General features: G+C 40.3%; 1 protein-coding gene across 1 annotated transcript in view; it reads left to right on the top strand.

Annotated features, from left to right (window-relative positions):
* Positions 1–16,970, top strand: part of TTN (titin) — a 278,608-nt gene extending 261,638 nt beyond the window's left edge. The window contains exons 331-346 of the mRNA XM_030802350.1: positions 53–340; positions 439–738; positions 1,399–1,701; positions 2,599–2,901; positions 3,003–3,587; positions 3,718–4,023; positions 4,130–4,429; positions 5,054–5,629; positions 5,722–6,027; positions 6,384–6,977; positions 7,106–12,714; positions 12,839–12,995; positions 13,736–14,427; positions 14,527–14,680; positions 15,206–15,508; positions 15,646–16,970. Coding sequence (XP_030658210.1) covers positions 53–340; positions 439–738; positions 1,399–1,701; positions 2,599–2,901; positions 3,003–3,587; positions 3,718–4,023; positions 4,130–4,429; positions 5,054–5,629; positions 5,722–6,027; positions 6,384–6,977; positions 7,106–12,714; positions 12,839–12,995; positions 13,736–14,427; positions 14,527–14,680; positions 15,206–15,508; positions 15,646–15,944 — 11,075 coding nt within the window. The 3' untranslated portion in view covers positions 15,945–16,970. The remainder of the gene's footprint in view (positions 1–52; positions 341–438; positions 739–1,398; positions 1,702–2,598; positions 2,902–3,002; positions 3,588–3,717; positions 4,024–4,129; positions 4,430–5,053; positions 5,630–5,721; positions 6,028–6,383; positions 6,978–7,105; positions 12,715–12,838; positions 12,996–13,735; positions 14,428–14,526; positions 14,681–15,205; positions 15,509–15,645) is intronic.
* The last annotated feature ends 407 nt before the right edge of the window (positions 16,971–17,377 follow it).

The raw sequence follows: 17,377 nt of genomic DNA, 5'->3' as shown, positions 1-17,377 counted from the left end.
ATTTACCATAAAAATAATGCTTAATAATAAATGCCTGATTTCTTTCCCATAGTGTTGCCAACAATCGATCTTTCTACAATGCCTCAGAAGACCATCCATGTCCCAGCTGGCAGACCAGTAGAGCTGGTGATACCTATTGCTGGCCGTCCACCTCCTGCTGCTTCCTGGTTCTTTGCTGGTTCTAAACTGAGAGAATCAGAGCGTGTCACAGTTGAAACTCACACTAAAGTAGCTAAATTAACCATCCGCGAAACTACTATCAGAGATACTGGAGAATACACACTTGAATTGAAGAATGTTACTGGAACTACTTCAGAAACCATTAAAGTTATCATTCTTGGTAAGGATGTGTGACAAATTTACAAGCAAGTTGATGTTCAGTCACCCAATTTTGATTTGAAGTAAAAATTAATTTCCTGTATTTCTTCTCTTTCATAGACAAGCCTGGTCCACCAACAGGACCTATTAAGATTGATGAAATTGATGCTACATCAATTACCATTTCCTGGGAACCACCTGAATTGGACGGTGGTGCTCCACTGAGTGGTTATGTGGTAGAACAACGTGATGCTCATCGTCCAGGATGGCTGCCTGTTTCTGAATCAGTGACTAGGTCCACGTTTAAGTTTACCAGACTCACCGAAGGAAATGAGTATGTGTTCCGTGTGGCTGCAACAAACCGCTTCGGGATTGGCTCTTACTTGCAGTCTGAGGTCATAGAATGTCGCAGCAGCATCCGTAAGTCCACAGGCCCTTCCACCACTCTCCCCACCTCTGATTCTGAATGGTAACAACAAAGAATTTGTTTTTAATATGCCCTAATGTAAATAAAAATAGGTCACAAAATTAACCCTGTGGTCTTTCTAACCTCCTTTTCTCAGGTTTCTAAACCTCCTTTTCTCAGAGGTTTTCAACACACTTAGGCTTGATTTTTTTTAATATCTTCACTTTTATGAAAGAGAAGAGGAGGGAGTTAGGAAGAAAGGAATGGAAGGAAGAAAAGAGAGAAGGGAAGGAGGAAGAGAGGAAAGGAAGGAGGACTGGCAATGTTATAGTGAGAAAAAAATACAGAGTGCGTGCTTAATAAATGTAGAATTGAAGAAAATGAGGAACAGCAAGGAAAGTACAAAATTAAACCTCAGCATCATGCAATATACCCATGTAACAAACCTGCACATGTACCCCTGAACCTAAAAGTCAAAAATTTTTAATAAAAATAATTAAATGATCTAAATTAAAATTTACAAATAGTACAAAAGTGAAACTATTGGAAAAATAGTCATGTGTCTTATATATCTTTTAAAATACCAACCAAAACCTAAGGAAAACACAAATATATGAGTCATTATTTTAACTTATTCATATTGCCATATCGTGTTAACCTCTGTCTTGCTGCAGGTATTCCTGGACCCCCAGAAACATTACAGATATTTGATGTTTCCCGTGATGGCATGACACTTACTTGGTACCCACCAGAGGATGACGGTGGCTCCCAAGTGACTGGATACATTGTGGAGCGCAAAGAAGTGAGAGCAGATCGATGGGTCCGTGTAAATAAAGTACCTGTGACGATGACACGGTACCGCTCCACTGGCCTTATTGAAGGCTTAGAATATGAACACCGTGTCACAGCCATTAATGCAAGAGGGTCTGGAAAACCAAGTCGTCCTTCCAAACCCATCGTTGCCATGGATCCAATTGGTAAGTACATTTTGTATCAGTCAAGTTTATTGAGTCACAATTTATATGTGGGAAAATTCACCTTTCTGAAGTATATAGTTCTATGACTTTTGAAAAATGTACTGTTTTGTAATCACCACCACAATGAAAATGTGGAATATTTTTATTACCCCATAAATTTCCCTTGTGTCCGTTTGTAATCGGTCCCTTCCCCATCCCAGCCGCTAGCAATTTCTGGCAAATAATTTTTAATATTCTTCTCTGGAGTCAATTTCCACCTCTTTAAGATGAGATTCATAATATATGCTTTCTGTCACACTTAAAATTTTGAAACAAGTTAATATTTCTGGAAGCACTTTAAAAACTGCTGATAAATGTAAGATAATAATAGTGATTACAAAAGAAGCACATTTAAGAGAAAGGAAAGTGAAAAAAATGTTAAGTATTTTTAACTGATAAAATGAATAAAATTTTTTTTTTTTTTTTTTTTTTTTTTGAGACAGAGTCTCACTCTGTCGCCCAGGCTGGAGTGCAGTGGCATGATCTTGGCTCACTGCAACCTCTGTCTCCCAGGTTCAAGCAATTCTTCTGCCTCAGCCTCCTGAGTAGCTGGGATTACAGGTGCCTGCCACCACGCATGGTTAATTTTTATATTTTTAGTAGAGACGGGGTTTCACCATGTTGGCCAGGCTGCTCTTGAACTCCTGACCTCAAGTATCTGCCCACCTCGGCCCCCAAACATGCTGTGATTACAGGCATGAGCCACCACACCTGGCCATGAATAAAATTTTCACAAGACAAAAAACAGGCTAATGTTAACAGTCTATTTCAACAACTCATTAAATTTGTTAGGTGGCACAGCTAATTTTCAACTTTGCAGCAACTTTAACCAGTATATTGTCTTATTCTTATTCCCAGCTCCTCCAGGAAAGCCACAAAACCCAAGAGTTACTGATACAACAAGGACATCAGTCTCCCTGGCCTGGAGCGTTCCAGAAGATGAAGGAGGATCTAAAGTCACAGGCTACTTGATTGAAATGCAAAAAGTAGATCAACATGAATGGACCAAGTGTAACACCACTCCAACCAAGATTCGAGAGTATACTCTAACACACCTACCTCAGGGTGCGGAATACAGGTTCCGCATCCTAGCTTGTAATGCTGGTGGACCTGGTGAGCCTGCTGAGGTACCAGGAACAGTCAAAGTCACTGAAATGCTTGGTAAGACATATGATCATTTACTTTCTGCAATAATTGCCACAGACTTATTTCTTAGTCCCCCTACCTCAAATGCTAAATTGAAACCCTACCTTTTTTTCCAGAATATCCTGATTATGAACTTGATGAAAGATACCAAGAAGGTATCTTTGTAAGGCAAGGTGGAGTCATCAGACTTACCATACCAATCAAAGGAAAACCATTCCCAATATGTAAATGGACCAAGGAAGGCCAGGATATTAGTAAGCGTGCCATGATTGCAACATCTGAAACACACACTGAGCTTGTGATCAAAGAAGCAGACAGGGGTGATTCTGGCACTTATGACCTGGTTCTGGAAAATAAATGTGGCAAGAAGGCTGTCTACATCAAGGTCAGGGTGATAGGAAGTCCCAACAGTCCAGAAGGGCCACTGGAATATGATGACATCCAAGCCCGCTCTGTGAGGGTCAGCTGGAGACCTCCTGCTGATGATGGTGGTGCTGACATCTTAGGCTACATCCTCGAGAGACGAGAAGTGCCTAAAGCCGCCTGGTATACCATTGATTCCAGAGTCCGAGGTACATCTCTGGTGGTAAAAGGCCTCAAAGAGAATGTAGAATACCATTTCCGTGTTTCAGCAGAAAACCAGTTTGGCATAAGCAAACCCTTGAAATCTGAGGAACCAGTCATACCAAAAACACCATTGAGTAAGTGCCCTTTCAACCACAAAATTATAAACATTATTTTAGCACTTTTCTGTTTTTAAATGAAAGTCATTGGCTTATAATACTTGGGACTGTATTCTAATACATATGTGCTTTCCACTTATATTTACAGATCCTCCAGAACCTCCAAGCAATCCTCCAGAAGTACTCGATGTAACCAAGAGTTCTGTTAGCTTGTCCTGGTCCCGGCCCAAAGATGATGGTGGTTCTCGAGTCACAGGCTACTACATTGAACGCAAAGAGACATCCACTGACAAGTGGGTCAGACACAACAAGACTCAGATCACCACCACAATGTACACTGTCACAGGGCTTGTTCCCGATGCTGAGTATCAGTTCCGCATCATCGCACAGAATGATGTCGGCCTAAGTGAGACCAGCCCTGCTTCTGAACCAGTTGTTTGCAAAGATCCATTTGGTAAGGAATTCAGAAGAAGGGGTTAAATTAAAGAAGCAAGCCATGTTTGGTCCTTTTATTTCACCAGTAAAGCTGATTCCCTTTTCATTATTTTAAAATATTTCAGATAAACCAAGCCAACCAGGAGAACTTGAGATTCTTTCAATATCCAAAGATAGTGTCACTCTACAGTGGGAGAAACCTGAATGTGATGGTGGCAAAGAAATTCTTGGATACTGGGTTGAATACAGACAGTCTGGAGACAGTGCCTGGAAGAAGAGCAATAAGGAACGTATTAAGGACAAGCAATTCACAATAGGAGGTTTGCTGGAAGCTACTGAATATGAATTCAGGGTTTTTGCTGAGAATGAGACTGGGCTGAGCAGACCTCGCAGAACTGCTATGTCTATAAAGACTAAACTCACATGTAAGTAGCCTTTAGTTCTCTACTTATGATTTACAAACTAAACAAGTTAAGGCTAATTCCCCCTCTATACTAAGTAGAACCCTGGAAAGCTTTATTGGAGAGCAAGTGTTAAGAAAGAAAAGCAAGTGCACACACAGGAAATATGACAAGTTCTATAGGAAACCATTCCAAGCACATAACCTCAGCAGGAGATGTTAGATGCAGTGAACTGAGCACTTTCCTGGAGCAATTCCCTCTAATGCAATGGTTTCTTTTTAAAAATATTTCCCAACAAGATTTGAAGGGTCAACAACTGTATGCCACTTCAATGAACCTAAGTAAGGGCAAGAATACTACAGAATTATAAGAGAATTTATAGTCCCTTAGAAGCCTATACATTGTTAATTCCCTTCCAATCATAAAGAGAAAAAGTCACTCTACATAAAATGTGACAATGTGCTCACTGAATCCCTATTTACCATATGATCCTAGGAAAATCACTTCAAAGAGTTTTTAAGAATTAGGCTAATATGTAAATCATGGTATGTGTTAGTAGATAAGGTAAATTCATTCCTGATATACAAGGACAAAGGATTACAGATTGAGTATTAACAATCACTTAATATTACCTTTCATATCGTTCAGCTGGAGAGGCCCCAGGAATACGCAAAGAAATGAAGGATGTTACCACAAAATTGGGTGAAGCTGCTCAACTCTCATGCCAGATTGTTGGAAGGCCTCTTCCTGACATTAAATGGTATAGATTTGGTAAAGAGCTCATACAAAGCCGGAAATACAAAATGTCTTCAGATGGACGCACACACACTCTTACAGTAATGACAGAGGAACAGGAAGATGAAGGTGTTTATACCTGCATAGCCACCAATGAGGTTGGAGAAGTAGAAACCAGTAGTAAGCTTCTCCTGCAAGCAACACCACAGTTCCATCCTGGTTACCCACTGAAAGAGAAATATTATGGAGCTGTGGGTTCTACACTTCGGCTTCATGTTATGTACATTGGTCGTCCAGTACCTGCCATGACTTGGTTCCATGGTCAGAAACTTTTGCAAAACTCAGAAAACATTACTATTGAAAACACTGAGCACTATACTCATCTTGTCATGAAGAATGTCCAACGTAAGACTCATGCTGGGAAATACAAAGTCCAGCTCAGCAATGTATTTGGAACAGTTGATGCCATCCTTGATGTGGAAATACAAGGTATTTTATTTTCAGTGCTTTTTATTTTTAAAGAAGAAAAAATCTCAAAAACACACTATGAAAACCACCACAATTGTATTTTCCCCCAACAGATAAACCAGACAAACCTACAGGACCAATTGTGATCGAAGCTCTATTGAAGAACTCTGCAGTGATCAGCTGGAAACCACCCACAGATGATGGAGGCTCCTGGATCACCAACTATGTGGTGGAAAAATGTGAGGCCAAGGAGGGGGCTGAATGGCAACTGGTGTCTTCAGCCATCTCAGTGACAACCTGTAGAATTGTGAACCTCACAGAAAATGCTGGCTATTATTTCCGGGTTTCAGCTCAGAACACTTTCGGCATCAGTGACCCTCTAGAAGTGTCCTCAGTTGTGATCATTAAGAGTCCATTTGGTGAGTACAACCTGATTTCTATATCTTCCTATGGTAAAGTTCCATCTTTGCATAAAATTCTTTTAAACAGAAAGAAATTTTGAAAGGAAATAGCAAAGATTCAGATAAAGTACAAGTGCCTTTTCTTTCACTTTAATTGAATGTTTGCATATCTAAAAGGAGAAATATATATCCTAACCCCTTTTTAAAAATAGAACTTTGGTTTTTGATATGTCTTAGTATAAAGTAACCAGTTTCATTTTTCTGGAATAGCTATTTTTAAATAAAATTTTGGACTCATAACTTTTTTTAAAAAATAAGCTTTAATAAAGCTGCCTGTTTCATCTCATGACTCAAATCTTTTGTTTTTTTAATAGAAAAGCCAGGTGCTCCTGGCAAACCAACTATTACTGCTGTCACAAAAGATTCTTGCGTTGTGGCTTGGAAGCCACCTGCCAGTGATGGAGGTGCAAAGATTAGAAATTACTACCTTGAGAAGCGTGAGAAGAAGCAGAATAAATGGATTTCTGTGACAACAGAAGAAATTCGAGAAACTGTCTTTTCAGTGAAAAACCTTATTGAAGGTCTTGAATATGAGTTCCGTGTGAAATGTGAAAATCTAGGTGGGGAAAGTGAATGGAGTGAAATATCAGAACCCATCACTCCCAAATCTGATGTCCCAATTCAGGCACCACACTTTAAAGAGGAACTGAGAAATCTAAATGTCAGATATCAGAGCAATGCTACTTTGGTCTGCAAAGTGACTGGTCATCCAAAACCTATCGTGAAATGGTACAGACAAGGCAAAGAAATCATTTCAGATGGATTAAAATATAGGATTCAAGAATTTAAGGGTGGCTACCACCAGCTCATCATTGCAAGTGTCACAGATGATGATGCCACAGTTTACCAAGTCAGAGCTACCAACCAAGGGGGATCTGTGTCTGGCACTGCCTCCTTGGAAGTGGAAGGTAAAAATAAATCAATTATCATCAATTTGAGGCTAAATGAGTTATTAACTTGGGGGTGGTGGCTATTGCACTTAAGCAGATATTGTTAGATGTTGCTAAATTATATTCTTATTTTTTTTCTGATACAGTTCCAGCTAAGATACACTTACCTAAAACTCTTGAAGGCATGGGAGCAGTTCATGCTCTCCGAGGTGAAGCGGTCAGCATCAAGATTCCTTTCAGTGGCAAACCAGATCCTGTGATCACCTGGCAGAAAGGACAAGATCTCATTGACAATAATGGCCACTACCAAGTTATTGTCACAAGATCCTTCACATCACTTGTTTTCCCCAATGGGGTAGAGAGAAAAGATGCTGGTTTCTATGTGGTCTGTGCTAAAAACAGATTTGGAATTGATCAGAAGACAGTTGAACTGGATGTGGCTGATGTTCCTGACCCACCCAGAGGAGTCAAAGTTAGTGATGTCTCACGAGATTCTGTCAACTTAACATGGACTGAGCCAGCCTCTGATGGTGGCAGCAAAATCACCAACTACATTGTTGAAAAATGTGCAACTACTGCAGAAAGGTGGCTCCGTGTAGGACAGGCCCGAGAAACACGTTATACCGTGATCAACTTATTTGGAAAAACAAGTTACCAGTTCCGGGTAATAGCTGAAAATAAATTTGGTCTGAGCAAGCCTTCTGAGCCTTCAGAACCAACGATAACCAAAGAAGATAAGACCAGAGCTATGAACTATGATGAAGAGGTAGATGAAACCAGGGAAGTCTCCATGACTAAAGCATCTCACTCTTCAACCAAGGAACTCTATGAGAAATATATGATTGCTGAAGATCTTGGGCGTGGTGAGTTTGGAATTGTCCATCGTTGTGTTGAAACATCCTCAAAGAAGACATACATGGCCAAATTTGTTAAAGTCAAAGGGACTGATCAGGTTTTGGTAAAGAAGGAAATTTCCATTCTGAATATTGCTAGGCATAGAAACATCTTATACCTCCATGAATCATTTGAAAGCATGGAAGAATTAGTTATGATCTTTGAGTTTATATCAGGACTTGACATATTTGAGCGCATTAACACAAGTGCTTTTGAACTTAACGAAAGAGAAATTGTAAGTTATGTTCACCAGGTCTGTGAAGCACTTCAGTTTTTACACAGTCATAATATTGGACACTTTGACATTAGACCGGAAAATATCATTTACCAAACCAGAAGAAGCTCTACCATTAAAATCATAGAATTTGGTCAAGCCCGTCAGCTGAAACCAGGGGACAACTTCAGGCTTCTATTCACTGCCCCAGAATACTATGCACCTGAAGTCCACCAGCATGATGTTGTCAGCACAGCCACAGACATGTGGTCACTTGGAACACTGGTATATGTGCTATTGAGTGGTATCAACCCATTCCTGGCTGAAACTAACCAACAGATCATTGAGAATATCATGAATGCTGAATATACTTTCGATGAAGAAGCATTCAAAGAGATTAGTATTGAAGCCATGGATTTTGTTGACCGGTTGTTAGTGAAAGAGAGGAAATCTCGCATGACAGCATCGGAGGCTCTCCAGCACCCATGGTTGAAGCAGAAGATAGAAAGAGTCAGTACTAAAGTTATCAGAACATTAAAACACCGGCGTTATTACCACACCCTGATCAAGAAAGACCTCAACATGGTTGTGTCAGCAGCCCGGATCTCCTGTGGTGGTGCAATTCGATCTCAGAGGGGAGTGAGTGTTGCTAAAGTTAAAGTAGCATCCATTGAAATTGGCCCAGTTTCTGGGCAGATAATGCATGCAGTTGGTGAAGAAGGAGGACATGTCAAATATGTATGCAAAATTGAAAATTATGATCAGTCTACCCAAGTGACTTGGTACTTTGGCATCCGACAGCTGGAGAACAGTGAGAAATATGAAATCACCTATGAAGATGGAGTGGCCATCCTCTATGTCAAAGACATTACCAAATTTGATGATGGTACCTACAGATGCAAAGTAGTCAATGACTACGGTGAAGACAGTTCTTATGCAGAGCTATTTGTTAAAGGTGTGAGAGAAGTCTATGACTATTACTGCCGTAGAACCATGAAGAAAATTAAGCGCAGAACAGACACAATGAGACTCCTGGAAAGGCCACCAGAATTTACTCTGCCTCTCTATAATAAGACAGCTTACGTAGGTGAAAATGTCCGGTTTGGAGTAACTATAACTGTCCACCCAGAGCCTCGTGTAACATGGTATAAATCAGGTCAGAAAATCAAACCAGGTGACGATGACAAGAAGTACACATTTGAGTCAGACAAGGGTCTTTACCAATTAACAATCAACAGTGTCACTACAGATGATGACGCTGAATATACTGTTGTGGCAAGGAACAAATACGGTGAAGACAGCTGTAAAGCAAAGCTGACAGTAACCCTACACCCACCTCCAACAGATAGTACCTTAAGACCCATGTTCAAAAGGTTACTGGCAAATGCAGAATGCCAAGAAGGCCAAAGTGTCTGCTTTGAGATCAGAGTGTCTGGCATCCCCCCACCAACATTAAAATGGGAGAAAGATGGTCAGCCACTGTCCCTCGGGCCTAACATTGAAATTATCCATGAAGGCTTGGATTATTATGCTCTGCACATCAGGGACACTTTGCCTGAAGACACAGGTTATTATAGAGTCACAGCCACTAATACAGCTGGGTCCACCAGCTGCCAGGCTCACCTACAAGTGGAACGCCTGAGGTACAAGAAACAGGAATTCAAGAGTAAGGAGGAGCATGAGCGACACGTACAAAAACAAATTGACAAAACCCTCAGAATGGCTGAAATTCTTTCTGGAACTGAAAGTGTGCCACTGACACAGGTAGCTAAAGAGGCTCTGAGAGAAGCTGCCGTCCTTTATAAACCGGCTGTAAGCACCAAGACTGTAAAAGGGGAATTCAGACTTGAGACAGAAGAAAAGAAGGAGGAGAGAAAACTCCGGATGCCTTACGATGTACCAGAGCCACGCAAGTACAAGCAGACTACCATAGAAGAAGACCAACGCATCAAGCAGTTCGTGCCCATGTCTGACATGAAGTGGTATAAAAAGATACGTGATCAGTATGAAATGCCTGGGAAACTTGACAGAGTTGTACAGAAACGACCCAAGCGCATCCGCCTTTCAAGATGGGAACAGTTCTATGTGATGCCTCTTCCACGCATTACAGATCAATACAGACCTAAATGGCGTATTCCTAAACTGTCCCAAGATGATCTTGAGATAGTGAGACCAGCCCGCCGGCGTACACCTTCTCCTGATTATGACTTTTACTACCGACCTAGAAGACATTCTCTTGGGGACATCTCTGATGAAGAATTACTCCTCCCCGTTGATGACTACTTAGCAATGAAAAGAACAGAGGAAGAGAGGCTGCGTCTTGAAGAAGAGCTTGAGTTAGGTTTTTCAGCTTCACCCCCAAGCCGAAGCCCTCCACGCTTTGAGCTTTCTAGCCTACGTTACTCTTCACCACAAGCTCATGTCAAGGTGGAGGAAACAAGAAAAGACTTCAGGTATTCAACCTATCACATCCCAACGAAGGCTGAAGCTAGTACAAGTTATGCAGAACTGAGGGAACGGCATGCCCAGGCTGCGTACAGACAGCCAAAGCAACGGCAAAGAATCATGGCTGAGAAGGAGGATGAAGAGTTGCTTCGCCCAGTTACGACCACCCAGCGTCTCTCAGAATACAAAAGCGAACTTGACTACATGTCAAAGGAGGAAAAGTCTAGAAAGAAATCAAGGCGACAAAGAGAAGTGACAGAAATAACAGAAATTGAGGAAGAATACGAAATCTCAAAACATGCTCAAAGAGAATCATCCTCATCCGCATCTAGACTACTGAGACGACGGCGCTCCCTGTCTCCAACTTATATTGAGTTAATGAGGCCAGTGTCTGAGCTGATCCGGTCACGTCCACAACCGGCTGAGGAATACGAAGATGACACAGAAAGAAGGTCACCTACTCCAGAGAGAACTCGCCCACGATCCCCCAGCCCTGTGTCTAGTGAGAGATCACTCTCGAGATTTGAGAGATCTGCAAGATTTGATATCTTTTCCAGGTATGAGTCCATGAAAGCTGCTTTAAAAACTCAGAAGACATCAGAAAGGAAGTATGAAGTTTTGAGTCAGCAGCCTTTCACACTGGATCATGCCCCTCGAATCACATTGAGAATGCGCTCGCACAGGGTACCATGTGGCCAAAATACACGTTTTATTTTAAATGTTCAGTCTAAGCCAAGTGCCGAGGTTAAATGGTACCACAATGGTGTGGAACTCCAAGAAAGCAGTAAGATTCATTACACCAACACGAGTGGAGTCCTGACCCTGGAAATTCTGGACTGTCATATTGATGACAGTGGAACCTACCGTGCTGTGTGCACCAACTACAAGGGCGAAGCTTCTGACTATGCAACGTTGGACGTAACAGGAGGGGATTATACCACCTATGCTTCCCGACGCAGAGACGAAGAGGTCCCCAGATCTGTTTTCCCTGAGCTGACAAGAACAGAGGCATATGCTGTTTCATCATTTAAGAAAACATCTGAGATGGAAGCTTCGTCTTCTGTCAGGGAAGTGAAATCACAGATGACGGAGACACGGGAAAGTCTCTCCACATATGAACACTATGCATCTGCAGAAATGAAAAGTGCTGCATTAGAAGAAAAGTCGCTGGAAGAAAAATCCACAACCAGAAAGATCAAGACGACTTTGGCGGCAAGAATTCTAACAAAGCCACGGTCCATGACCGTCTATGAGGGCGAGTCTGCAAGGTTTTCTTGTGACACCGATGGCGAGCCAGTACCAACTGTGACCTGGCTGCGTAAAGGACAAGTGCTAAGTACTTCTGCCCGCCACCAAGTGACCACCACAAAGTACAAATCAACCTTTGAGATCTCTTCAGTCCAGGCTTCTGATGAGGGCAATTACAGCGTGGTAGTAGAAAACAGTGAAGGGAAACAAGAAGCAGAGTTCACTCTGACTATTCAAAAGGCCAGAGTAACTGAAAAGGCTGTGACATCACCACCAAGAGTCAAATCCCCAGAGCCTCAGGTGAAATCCCCAGAAGCAGTTAAGTCTCCAAAACGAATGAAATCTCCAGAACCTTCTCACCCCAAAGCTGTATCACCCACAGAGACAAAACCAACATCAACAGAGAAAGTTCCGCACCTCCCAGTCTCTGCCCCACCAAAGATTACTCAGTTCCTGAAAGCAGAAGCTTCTAAAGAGATTGCAAAGCTGACCTGTGTGGTTGAAAGCAGTGTATTAAGGGCAAAAGAGGTCACCTGGTATAAAGATGGCAAGAAACTAAAGGAAAATGGGCATTTCCAGTTTCATTATTCAGCAGATGGTACCTATGAGCTCAAAATCCATAACCTCACTGAATCTGATCAAGGAGAATATGTTTGTGAGATTTCTGGTGAAGGTGGAACGTCTAAAACCAACTTACAATTTACGGGGCAAGCCTTTAAGAGCATCCATGAGAAGGTATCAAAAACATCAGAAACTAAGAAATCAGATCAGAAAACCACTGAGTCAACAGAAACCAGAAAAACTGAACCAAAAGCTCCTGAACCAATTTCCTCAAAACCAGTAATTGTTACTGGGTTGCAGGATACAACTGTTTCTTCAGACAGTGTTGCTAAATTTGCAGTTAAGGCTACTGGAGAACCCCGGCCAACTGTCATCTGGACAAAAGATGGAAAGGTAACCAGTTTTTAAATGTCTCTTACTTTTATCTTCTAAAATATTTGATCTTCTAAATTCAGCTTCCCAAAAAAAGCTTAAAATGAAATCACTTTTTAAAACGCAAATCATTTGCATTCTACAGGCTATTACACAAGGAGGTAAATATAAACTCTCTGAAGACAAGGGAGGGTTCTTCTTAGAAATTCATAAGACTGATACTTCCGACAGTGGACTTTATACTTGTACAGTAAAAAATTCAGCTGGATCTGTGTCCTCTAGCTGCAAATTAGCAATAAAAGGTAGGTTGGCTTTTGTTTTTACCCACATTTTTTCAGAAGATAATATTAGGGAAATATTTTCAAACATCCTCCCTTATATACACATACAAGAAAGTATCAAAATAAAATTATTTTCCTAATTCCAGAATGCAATTTGTACACCAAAGTAGAAACACACATTTGAAGTTAGCATATGCTTTTCTATGAGCATGAAAAGCAGTTATTAAGTAACTTATTATATGTGGTATTATATAAGATTCTATAGTGTCAGCCCCTGCTCCCAGGAATATTTAAGAATAAAGTCAGTGAATATACAAAATGGCACTGCTTGCCTAAACCTTCACAGTTGCTAATTTTCCAAAGCAGTACAAAGTTAATTAAAGAACTATTTCTATTTTACCAATTAAAATTAGTTTGCTTTCATTTCCATCTTATGAAAGATAATTTAATGTTCTGGTTACTCAAAATCTCCCAAATCCACTTATCTCCTACATCTGTTGACTATTCTTTTCAAGACTTTCTTCCTTAAGTCATATGAATCATCTTTGGCTCAGTTTAGTTTAAGGAATCATTACACTGATCTCAAAAGTCACACATGACAATTTTCCAAAAGTGGAACTGAGAAAGTATTAGGTATTACCTACATTGCATGAAGAAGTTGACTTTTTTTCTTTGTATGTTTTTCACATGCAGAATCTAGAAGAGTAAAATGCGGGGGTCTCTTTCTAATTAAGTTTGCCTTACAGAGGTTTCTTTTTTAGCTGTAAAAGATACTGAGGCACGGAAGGTCTCTACACAAAAGACTTCTGAAATTACACCTCAGAAGAAAGCTATTGTCCAGGAGGAAATTTCCCAAAAAGCCCTAATGTCTGAAGAAATTAAGATGTCAGAGGCAAAATCTCAAGAAAAGTTAGCCCTCAAAGAGGAAGCTTCAAAGGTTCTGATTTCTGAAGAAGTCAAGAAATCAGCAGCAACCTCCCTGGAAAAATCCATTGTCCATGAGGAAATCACTAAAACATCACAGGCATCAGAAGAAGTCAGAACTCATGCTGAGATTAAAGCATTTTCTACTCAGATGAGCCTAAACGAAGGTCAAAGAGTGGTTTTAAAAGCCAACATTGCTGGTGCCACTGATGTGAAATGGGTACTGAATGGCGTAGAGCTTACCAACTCTGAGGAGTACCGATATGGTGTCTCAGGCAGTGATCAGACCCTAACCATCAAGCAAGCCAGTCACAGAGACGAAGGAATCCTCACCTGCATAGGCAAAACCAAGGAAGGAATCGTCAAGTGTCAGTATGATTTGATGCTGAGCAAAGAACTCTCAGATGCTCCAGCCTTCATCTCACAGCCTAGATCTCAAAATATTAATGAAGGACAAAATGTTGTCTTTACTTGTGAAATCAGTGGCGAGCCATCCCCTGAAATCGAATGGTTTAAAAACAACCTGCCAGTAAGTTTAATTATGAATATATTATTGAAGAAAAACTAAAATACCATGTCTTCCATATCTGAAGAACTTCAACATTTCTTTTCCTTTTCTTTGTCTTAGATTTCTATTTCTTCAACTGTCAGCATAAGTCGCTCCAGAAATGTATACTCCCTTGAAATCCGAAATGCATCAGTCAGCGACAGTGGAAAGTACACAATTAAGGCCAAAAATTACCATGGCCAGTGTTCAGCTACAGCTTCCTTAATGGTCCTTCGTAAGTATCTCCTCACCATTCTTCCTTACATGCTTAAGGCCTTTAGATGGTTTTTTTGCCTCTCTTTCAAGCACAGAAAACTCTAAGAAGCCTTATTAAATTCCATGTGAAAGAGGAACAGCCATCCGATGTGAATTCATTCTTGTAGTCAAATTTTCTTTATAGCTACACAGAAACTTGGATAGATTACATTTCAAAGTAAAGCTACTTACTGCCTTGTAACATTTATTTTCAGGATGCACAATATGTCAATTACTTTCTATATGACTAATCATTTTTCTCCTAGTGATTCCTAGCACCTGCATGTAATGTAATGATAGAAATATAAGGATTCATGTTTTGGAGACATTGAGCTAGCTCTTGACAAATGTATGTATATGTGTATTTGCTTATGCTTCAACAGCAAATTGTTTGGGTTATGCTGCTGTGCGTGTGTTGAAGTTTCCATTTCTGTAAGTCAGCGTCATATGTCATCAATTAACCAGATGTCATTGATGTTCACTGTGTATCTGCTATGCTCCACAGCTCTAGTTGAAGAACCTTCCAGAGAGGTAGTATTGAGAACAAGTGGTGACACAAGCTTGCAAGGAAGCTTCTCGTCTCAGTCAGTCCAAATGTCTGCCTCCAAGCAGGAGGCCTCCTTCAGCAGTTTCAGCAGCAGCAGTGCTAGCAGCATGACTGAGATGAAATTTGCAAGCATGTCTGCCCAAAGCATGTCCTCCATGCAAGAGTCCTCTGTAGAAATGAGTTCCAGCAGCTTTATGGGAAAATCTAGTATGACACAACTGGAAAGCTCAACTAGTAAAATGCTTAAAGCAGGCATAAGAGGTGAGCAATAAAATTACCAGTAGAGGTAGACAAGCCAAGTAATATGGTGTAGTCTTTAGTACACACAATTCAGTAGAAAGCAAATCTTTATTTTTTTCAGTGATTCTAAGACTTTTTTTTGTCATTGTTCCATAAAGGAATTCCACCTAAAATTGAAGCTCTTCCATCTGATATCAGCATTGATGAAGGCAAAGTTCTAACAGTAGCCTGTGCTTTCACGGGTGAGCCTACCCCAGAAGTAACATGGTCCTGTGGTGGAAGAAAAATTCACAGTCAAGAACAACAGGGGAGGTTCCACATTGAAAACACAGATGACCTGACAACCCTGATCATCATGGACGTACAGAAACAAGATGGTGGACTTTATACCCTGAGTTTAGGGAATGAATTTGGATCTGACTCTGCCACTGTGAATATACAAATTCGATCCATTTAAGAGGGCCTGTGCCCTTATACTCTACATTCGTTCTTAACTTTTCGCAAACGTTTCACATGGACTAATCTTTCTGATCTGTAAATATTTAAAGAAAAAAAAAGTAGTTTTGTATCAACCTAAATGAGTCAAAGTTCAAAAATATTCATTTCAATCTTTTCATAATTGCTGACCTAAGAATATTATACATTTGCTAGTGACATGTACATACTGTATATAGCCGGATTAACGGTTATAAAGTTTTGTACCATTTATTTTGTGACATTTTACAATGTAACTTTTGAAACTAACTGTTGGTAGGAGAAAGTTTCTTATGGAACGAATACCCTGCTCAACATTTAATCAATCTTTGTGCCTCAACATACTGTTGATGTCTAAGTATGCCTCAGTGGGTTGATAAATTCCCCACTGAAGATGTCCTGTCCACCTAAAAGAGAATGATGCATATCACTTGATATGTGCACCAATACCTATTGAATCAGAAATGTAAGGCATTGGTGATGTTTGCATTTACCCTCCTGTAAGCAACACTTTAACGTCTTACATTTTCTCTGATGATGTCACACAAAATTATCATGACAAATATTACCAGAGCAAAGTGTAACGGCCAACACTTTGTTCGCTCGTTTTACACTGTCTCTGACATAAGGAGTGCCTGAATAGCTTGGAAAAGTAACATCTCCTGGCCATCCCTTCATTTAACCAAGCTATTCAAGTATTCCTATGCCAGAGCAGTGCCAACTCTTGGAGGTCCCAGGGTGCAGCCAATGCCTTTGTGTGGTAGTTCTAAATTTTAATTGCAGCTGAAAAACCTGGGCACCTAAGCAATGAGCCACAGCAAAAACCAAAGAACAACAACAAAATAAAGCTGTCGTTAAATTTTAAACAACAACATTACTAATTGCCCAAAATATCAATTTGATGTAGTTCTTTTCATGCAAGTATAAATTCAATTGTTTGTTAGTTATAATTGTTGGACCTCCTTGAGATAGTAACAACAAAATAAAGCAAGCTATCTGCACCTCAAAATGTGTGGCTGGTTGTTTTCTGTGAAATTCTGGGGCGGGGAAGTATGCATCTTCGTGTATCACAAAAACGATCATAGATAGATAAGGCAACTCAAGTTCAAAACAGCCCATGCTAATAAGTTCTTTTAAGCAAATGTTTAAATTATCATGTTAGATGTATTCAGCAATTTTGTTTAAAAAGCCTAGATATAGTTCTCATGGATATATTTATCCCCAAAAGTTTATCTTCTAAATATATCAAGAAGAATATTTTTAGGAGAGCTGATTCAACTCGGAATCAGCTGTGATTCAATATTTTTGATGGATTATGAACATCTACAATTCACAATCTTTTGTGCTAAACACCACAGGGAACAATACAAAGATGATTAACACGGTATAGATACTATCCCTCAAAGAGCATAGTGA

This window comes from Nomascus leucogenys, chromosome 22a (genome assembly GCF_006542625.1).
Source record: "Nomascus leucogenys isolate Asia chromosome 22a, Asia_NLE_v1, whole genome shotgun sequence".
Classification (NCBI taxonomy): domain Eukaryota; kingdom Metazoa; phylum Chordata; class Mammalia; order Primates; family Hylobatidae; genus Nomascus; species Nomascus leucogenys.
The sequence above is the reverse complement of the archived record's forward strand: the minus strand, read 5'-3'. Positions and strand labels throughout refer to the sequence as shown.